Below are 8,045 nucleotides of genomic sequence, written 5' to 3'. Positions count from 1 at the left end.
TCACAGTCAAACGACTCGATAGTAGATTTTTAATTTTTGCTGCTTTTCCAGCGGAGCTGTCAAATTTGTTATAAAACGACGAAGAAACTTTTTGCGAAATCATGTCCTTCTCATTAAAATTGTATCATGGGAGAACTTAGATTTAACAAACCCAAATATTGGCCGACACATTCCGACTTCCGGTTTCAAACCCACTGCTGTTCATCGAGCCCCATTATTTTGACAACTTTTGCACCTCATATGCCATATTTTTCACACCATTCACGTTCCGATTAGGAGCATACCTATGAAATTTATACAATAAAGGTATGCAGTTAAGACTTACCATTATTATTATATTATTAAATTACTTATTATTATTAATATTAATTATAATTATTATATTATTAAAATACACATGTAAATGCTTGATTGGGTAACCACGCTCATCTTTGGCCACCTATAAGCTGACCTAATAACTCGACGCTTCTTTCGATCGCTAAAGTATCGAATGAATATGAAATTGAACACTCTTATTACACGGTTATATCATAATCGTAAATAAAACATCACTGGCTCTTTCCGCGTCAACGGCGTTCACACATGAGCACATATTGAAACAAAATGAATGTTTTAAGGGTTTCTGCTAAGCGTGTTAAATAATTTAAGTGTATCAATGTACAATAAACAGTGCTGTATGAAGAAATCTTATTATTATTTTTGTTCTTCATTAATTCACGCATCATATACATTATCTTCTTTATAAGTAATAATGCTGACATTTTTTCACCAAAATTAGCACATGTTCTTATTAAAAAGTAGCAAAAAGCTGGTGCACTTGGTACGCTTGGTTTTGAAAATAAAGATGTAGTACCAAAAGCAAACCAATTTTACTCGGAATTATTCTTTTTGAACGCTTTGAATCCTGCTTTATTAAAAAAGGATTTTGTAGAGAAAACGTACCTTTTCAGTCAGGCGTAGCAGTTTTCTTTTTGAATGTTTATTTCATAAACAATATTTTGACGATCACCTACGCCCGGTTTCATTTTTCAATTTCCATTTGAAAGGTTTCATTTTAGTGAATTGCTGTCAACGCCCTCGAGACCAGATTCGAAAGCTGGCATTTTCAACACTGCAAAATTGTGCAAAAATATATCATTGAAAAAATTAAAAAGAAAATTTTTCCCCTACTGGCTGTATTTACCGTTTGCACGAAGAGCGAGAGTAGATTGTAAGTAGTCTTGACGAAGCTCCTTAACAGAAAGTTACCGATCGACGTCATCATCAAGGGATTAAGTTCCATTGAACATTAGTAATGAAAGGTAAGAACAACTGATGCATTCGACCAGCAATCGTTAATCCTAGTTTTACGGGAAAACCATACTTGATCCGATTTCTGAAAAAAGGTTACAACTGGAAAAAAAAAATGAGAGGGTGCAAATAACGATATCACAAATTGCAAGATTATTCTCAAAAGAGGTATAATTCAGATACAACTGTTTATTGAGACATGTAGAATACATCTGGTCATACACAAAAAAATCTTTGACACTTGAAATCAAGCTCCTAGCTCAGAAAAAAAGGAATCCGCTTCGTCTTTTTTTATGTTGTTGTAGTTGCTGTTTACGTTTAACATTGTTTTTTTTTTTTTTTCAAATTAATCCCTACTTTTAACTACGTCAAACTAAAATTAAGGGAAATAGGAGGGGAAAACTTAAATAGAACAAAATAATTGCGAAAAAAACGTTTCGAAGAAAACAATAATGGTCAAATAGTCGTAGTAATAGCGGTAGCAATAATGATAATAATAGTAATAATAGCAATAATAATAATAATAATAATAATAATAATAAGTGAAAAATAATAGAAGCGAAGCGTTAGGTAGCCAAAATAAAGGACAAATTTCTAGATACAATTTGCAATCGCGTAGGGTTTTTCTAGGGCGGTTGGAGGGGCGAGAGGGATTACAATAATAATTTTAACGTCACAATAATAATCATCGTCGTATCGCGGCCTCGCCAATGATTACAGCTAAATAACATGACGTTACAAAAAATATGCATATTCGTACATATATATATAATATACATATATATAAACACATATATGCACTTATATATATACATACATATAATATATTTATATATAATTTAAAAAAACATGTCTTTGGGCCGCAATTAACATAAATTAGACGATGGGGCCCAACGCGATCACACAACATCCGCTCGACGCGGGTCGTTCCGAAATTTTGTTTGAACGTTTTTTTTTTATTTAAAAAATTTTTTTTTTAATAAAATGCTAGTTGTTTATTCCCCGCAAGGGTGTGCGCCGCAAATAAAGGGGACATTGGCCAGGTAAAAGGGCGCGCTGCAAAAAACTTCGCCAACCACAATATCAACATAATTCTCTACTTTTCATTCCTTTCCCCTCCTTTCCAACGCTCCGCGCCCCTCTTCCACCTTCTCCTTCGGCTGGTCAACTGTCGTTACGTGTAAATAGATAAAAAGTAAGAAATTGCGGAATAATTTTAAGTTGTAAAAATGATTTCCCCCCCCCCTCCCTCCCTCCCTCCCTTCTTCCCACTCAAAATAAAAGCAGATTATACGCAATAAGGTTTTTCACGGTTTTACATCATTGAGTGAATTATGTGTTGTATTCGATCAACCAAGATGACGTTGTTACACGCCCGCACACGTTGAAAAATGTTAATTTTATGTGTATCATATGTGTATGTCGGTAACACGGCTGTACGAGCGTTTTCATGAGAGCGACCAAAATGGATAGAGAGGAGAGGGGGCCTGAGCGTAGGAGACGGGGCCTCGCACAGATGCCAAAATAGCGAGGTCTCGGGCAATACTTAGAGGGCGCCCTTTTATCGGGGCGTGGTCAATTATCGTAACGCCTAGTACCTAGGTTCAGTCTAAAGTCTCGTCACCGTGAAAACTGCTTTCGCGCTCTTTTCCTTTTCCTTTTCTTATTCTTTTCTTCCCGGTAATCACACTTCCTCGTCCCCGCAAGCAAAATTCCGACGATTCATTCCCGTTTATATCTTCTTCAACAATCCTTCTTTCTTTTCCCTCTTTTTTTCCATTTCCTATTACTTCTCAATGTCTTATACCTTTTTGAATCCGTTATCGATATTGATTAATGATTTTTATTAATCGTTCACTTTTTCTTCGTTCCTTTTCATTTGTTCATTAGTCATTTTATTAATCGTTATTTCAATCGTGTGTGAGCTCGGCTAAATTGGAAATGTGTATACGTGTATGTGTCGTTATTTTAATCTTCATAATTCTTTTTCATCTCTCGTCTCTCTTTTTTTCTTCGATTTTCTTCGTTTCTTTTTTTTTGCCTTTTTTTTGTTTGTCGACCATTTGTGATTTTTTTTTGTTTTTAATTTTATACGGAAATATCATGTCACAAAAACCCACTCAGTAATGATTAGCAATAGCATTCTTATCGTACTGTTAATATTATATAATTATTCGTATCCTCGATATTATGCTTTTATATAAATATGTTGGTACGTAAATAGGTTCGGGATGGCAGGGTGAGGGGTGGGGGTAAATCCTTCAGTGGCAGAAGTTGAGGGCAGGAGGGAATAAAAAGAACGAAGTACGGCTACTGATTAACGTAAGAGATTTTTTGCATCGACGAAGAACTCGGATAAAATCGTAACTTGTTAACTTGACGTAATACTACGGATTTTGAGACGTGGGATCAATGAAAATAGATTACGTTTGGTATTGGCGGCTATTCAGGCTGCTGGAGATGGGCGTAATGACGGGGTCAGAAAGGGTGGGATCTGCAATCACTACTACTAGAATTTACTCCTCACTACCGATACAATAGTAACGAGAAGTAGAAAAGAAAATTAGTTAAGTAAAACATGAATAAAAAGTAACAAAAAAAATGCTCATCAATAAGAGGTTTTGCGAGCTATCGATCGTGTCATTCGTTTTTTTGCACAATTGTTTCTTTTTATCGTTGTTTTTTTTTTTTTTTCACGGTTAGCGGTTGGATTTTCTGTATTGGTCACGTGACTCGGTTATCGCGTGTTACTTTTTTTGGCTCGTTCTTCCGACCGGGTCACACTGTAAATTTGTTCATATCCGGCTTGCTAGTAATGCTTGATACATGTTGAGATGGCGCTACTGTTTGAAAATATATTTGGCTTTACTATTTAAAAGATGTTGAAAAAGTTTGTAATTATCATTTTTTTCTCCCGTTTGGGCTGTGGAATCAACGATAGCAATTAAACTGTGAAACATTTTTCTTCGCGGCTGTCTAGTACCGTTAATTTCTATCATTTTCATGGTTATCGAATGACTCTTCATCGAATGGCAAAAGAACGCGGTTTATATTCTGCTCAACTTTTGGTTTTCAACGTACATTTTAAGAAAAAAAAACCTTCTACTCGATTGTCTAATATCCTCAATTCTATCCATTTTTATGCTTTTTTCTTCAATAACTACTTCAATATTTTGTAAATGGGTGGTTGTTTTTTGTCTGGAATGCAGTGCATGCAAAAACAGTTCTGCATGCAAACAGGGCTATATCATAACATGGTCCGTTTGCACACGGCTACTGCTTTCAGGCACACTCGAGGATCTTTTCCTCTCCCAATTTCTAGTTTTCGTTTTTGATCGATACCAGTGCGCTTGGTGGTTTCCCAAATGTTTTTTTTTTCTTTTTTTTTTCATCTTTAAAAACTCCCATTATCATTAGTTTGAATACTTTCCAGAACAGGGGGTTCAGGGGCGGGAAGTGGGTGCTCCAGGGACAGGGACCAACTACAGCGCCCTCTCACATTATACAATTCCTTACTAATTAACTAACAGGCTAACAATAACAACGAGTCAACACTTTGATCGCGGGGGTGTTCTTTCTCTTCATGCATTTTTGTATATAAATCGCGTTTCGATTTTTCCATTTCTTCAGCGACAGTCGCTGAAGATCGATTATCGATTCGGGTAGCCAGTTTTTTTTTTTTGTATTTCTTTCGTTTTTAAATCCATAAAAGCATCTTATTTCCGAGAATATGTGTTTTCGTGTGTGTGTGTGTGCTTGTCTATGTGTCTCCGAAAAAGCCAAAAAACTCAAATTAAAAAAAGTTATATATCAAGCTTCCTCACATTTCTATATCCCCGAAACATAATTGTTTTATCACGTTTTTTTTTCTTCCAATTTTCTAATTTCTTGCATTTTGACGAAAATGCTGTCACCGCTCAATTTTGGCGAGCATAAATAAATCGCGTTGTTTGACGCTAGTGCCAAACAATTTTGACTGTACAAATTATTGATAAACTTTCATTTTTTTTTCTCTTGATTTTTTTCACTTTACTCGTTTTCGTGAGCACCGAGTTAAATAACGAACGAGAAAAAGCCGATTGAAATTTTCATTTCAAAAAGCTTGAAGAAAACCGCGCGAGATGTTGCAACGATCGAAACAACATGATCGCCATCTCTGCTTAACCTCTAAAAAACAGCTCATACTTAATCTAATAATATAATAATAATAATAATAATAATAAAATAATATTAATAATCATAATAATGATAATAGTTTTACTGACTGTACACATTATAGACCAACAATAGAAGGTCTGGCGCTTGGCGCGCTTTCACCATACGCTCACACGCACACGCACCCAAATGCATCCGAAAAAAATCCCCGGAAATATTTCATCCTAAAAATTTCAATTTCTGTCTGAATCGTCCTTTATAATCGTTCCATTCGCTCCGTTTGCAACAAAGCCTCACTAGAGGGCGCTTTCCATTTTCTTACTCGTCTCGACAGGATGGCGCTACCGTCGCCGCCGCCACACGTCAGTTGGCGCTACCGAGTGTTTCCGTTTTTTCCTCCCTTCCGGGGATTCCCAGTACTTAGTCTATCTCATTTGTTTCCTACTCGTCTCTTTTTCCCGCCCAGCGAGATAGTGACCATTTCGCTCCTGACGCATTAACATAGAAAAGAAAGGGGGGGAAAAAAAAAAAAAAAAAAAACAGCGATTCTTATCGCAAACACACAATTCGACCACGTTTCAGTTTCTTTTTTTACCACTCGAGGATCGAGATGTGAAAAAAAAACAAAAAAAAAACACTTAAACAACATATGCGTTACTTGATAAGATCACGGTTTTTCTAAACGTTGCACAAACTTTAAATCTCACCCAACATCTAGCTAGTCTCTTTTTTATATTCCATTCTCGCTTCTCATTGATTTCTCGCATTCTACGTTTAATTTTCATCATTTTCGGGGCTCGCTATCATCGATTGGTGAGATAAATTGAGAAAAAATAAAACAAATAAAACATCGATAAAACATGCTCATTCACTCGATCGCTCGCATGGCAGTAAACAATGTGACAATGCAGTAGTGGTACTTACGAGATAGCATTATAATTAATATAATAATAGTACAGGGGTGGGTTTGTGGTCACTCCAGATGTAAATAGCAGTACTAAACGTCCCAGTGGCACATCTGTAATTTTCTCTTTCTCTCGCTCTCTCGCCCTCGATTCTTTGATCTCACTGTACATTAAATCGAAGCAACTGCGGGCAATGGTGATGAGGCCGAACCGTTATTTTCTTCCCCTCCCAGCAGCAATTTCGTGTTTATCTTCTGGGAGAGTATGCGGATCAGCCTTGGGCACAACTCTGCATATTATTCCATCTCCCTTTTCTTCGCGTTTCGTCGTTTCATCTCCGATTTCATGTCACGCCGCGTCCCTCATTGGTTATTGGTCGCGTTTTATTTGCCCAGGCAGTTTGTCAGGCACTCGAAGAAGCTGACGCTCGAGCGCTCCGAGGACGAATATTTGAATATTTGTATAATATATAAATATTTGTGTCGATGCGCGTATTGCGTGTGTGTGTGTCTGTGTGTATGTGTGTGTGTGTGTGTCTGTGTGTCTGTGTGCGTGTCTGTGTCTGTCTGTGTGTGTACGACTGTGTTCAATAACACGCAGTTACGATCCGCGGGACAGAGAAACGAACAAGTTAGCTCCACGAATGGTACGAGTCCTGGTACCACTCGTGTTCGTCACCACCTGCCGTCGCCCCTGTCGTTATGCCCGATCTGTCACCAAATCCCACTCCACTCAAACCCCCGCCCCCACCACTGCCGCCACCACTGCCACCGCCACCGTTCACACTCGCCAATCCGCACGCATTGCCCAATGGTTGTTGGGCGAGTGGCTGGTTTCCCCAGCTGCTCTGGAAGCGACGCTTAGATTCCCCCTGGTTCTGGTGACCCCCGTCAAACTTTCGCTTACCTGCTGCAAATCACAAAGCAACATCCCGTTAGAATATTCCTGGCCCTCTTCTTCCTCTGCACTTTCTTACGTCTCATATATGTACTTCCAACTTTATAATAGACCCTCAATCTCAATCGGTTTTACAAATTATCGGCTTACCGATCCTGCCCCCCCCCCCCCCCCCTTAACGCTCCGATCAATGAAGAATTACCGAAAATATCAAACGAGGCTAAACTTTTCTTTTGTACCCCGTATATATAGCTATAAATATGTAATTTTTAATGTTTTCTTTTTTTTTCTCTCTCTTTTTGTACCTGCATCACGGTTATAAAGTAGATCTTTCAAACAATTGAGCTATATATAATGTAATACACAAATTCTACTGTACTACTAGACTTTGCTTTGGATGCTGGCGGGTGGACGAGGAGGGTTCTGTGTCACGGGAAAACGGGAGACGCGCAAGTGGTTCCTGAAAAAGGCGAAAGAAATAAATATTTCAGGTAAACACTCGAATAAGCTTGTACCGAATTTTAAATTTCAATGAATTTTACAAATAAAACTACGCGTACGATACACACAACGTGTGAAGATAAGAATTAGGAAAGAACATTTAGCTTTTTCAGTGTTATCGTTGAATTACAACGATAGATCTGTTTTTTTTTTTGTTTTTGTTGGATTGAACAATATTGACGGTGGAGGGGCAACGTGGAGTGACGTGAGACACCGACGTCGAGCCACTTTGTGTGTTACTATCGTGCCTCACAGTTACATTAGCAATTCGACATAGAAATCATAAGAGGGAGAAGA

General features: G+C 37.7%; 1 protein-coding gene across 8 annotated transcripts in view; it reads right to left on the bottom strand.

Annotated features, from left to right (window-relative positions):
• Positions 1–1,443: 1,443 nt before the first annotated feature.
• Syp (Syncrip) overlaps positions 1,444–8,045 on the bottom strand; it is a 39,631-nt gene continuing 33,029 nt past the window's right edge. For 6 of the 8 annotated variants that reach the window (XM_043429878.1, XM_043429879.1, XM_043429876.1 and 3 more), the window contains one exon: positions 1,444–7,259. In XM_043429878.1, the coding sequence (XP_043285813.1) occupies positions 6,982–7,259 (278 nt within the window). In that variant the 3' untranslated portion in view covers positions 1,444–6,981. The remainder of the gene's footprint in view (positions 7,260–8,045) is intronic. The other 2 variants (XM_043429881.1, XM_043429883.1) reach the window with 1 other exon arrangement.

The sequence above is a fragment of the Venturia canescens genome, chromosome 10 (assembly GCF_019457755.1).
Source record: "Venturia canescens isolate UGA chromosome 10, ASM1945775v1, whole genome shotgun sequence".
Classification (NCBI taxonomy): domain Eukaryota; kingdom Metazoa; phylum Arthropoda; class Insecta; order Hymenoptera; family Ichneumonidae; genus Venturia; species Venturia canescens.
The sequence above is the reverse complement of the archived record's forward strand: the minus strand, read 5'-3'. Positions and strand labels throughout refer to the sequence as shown.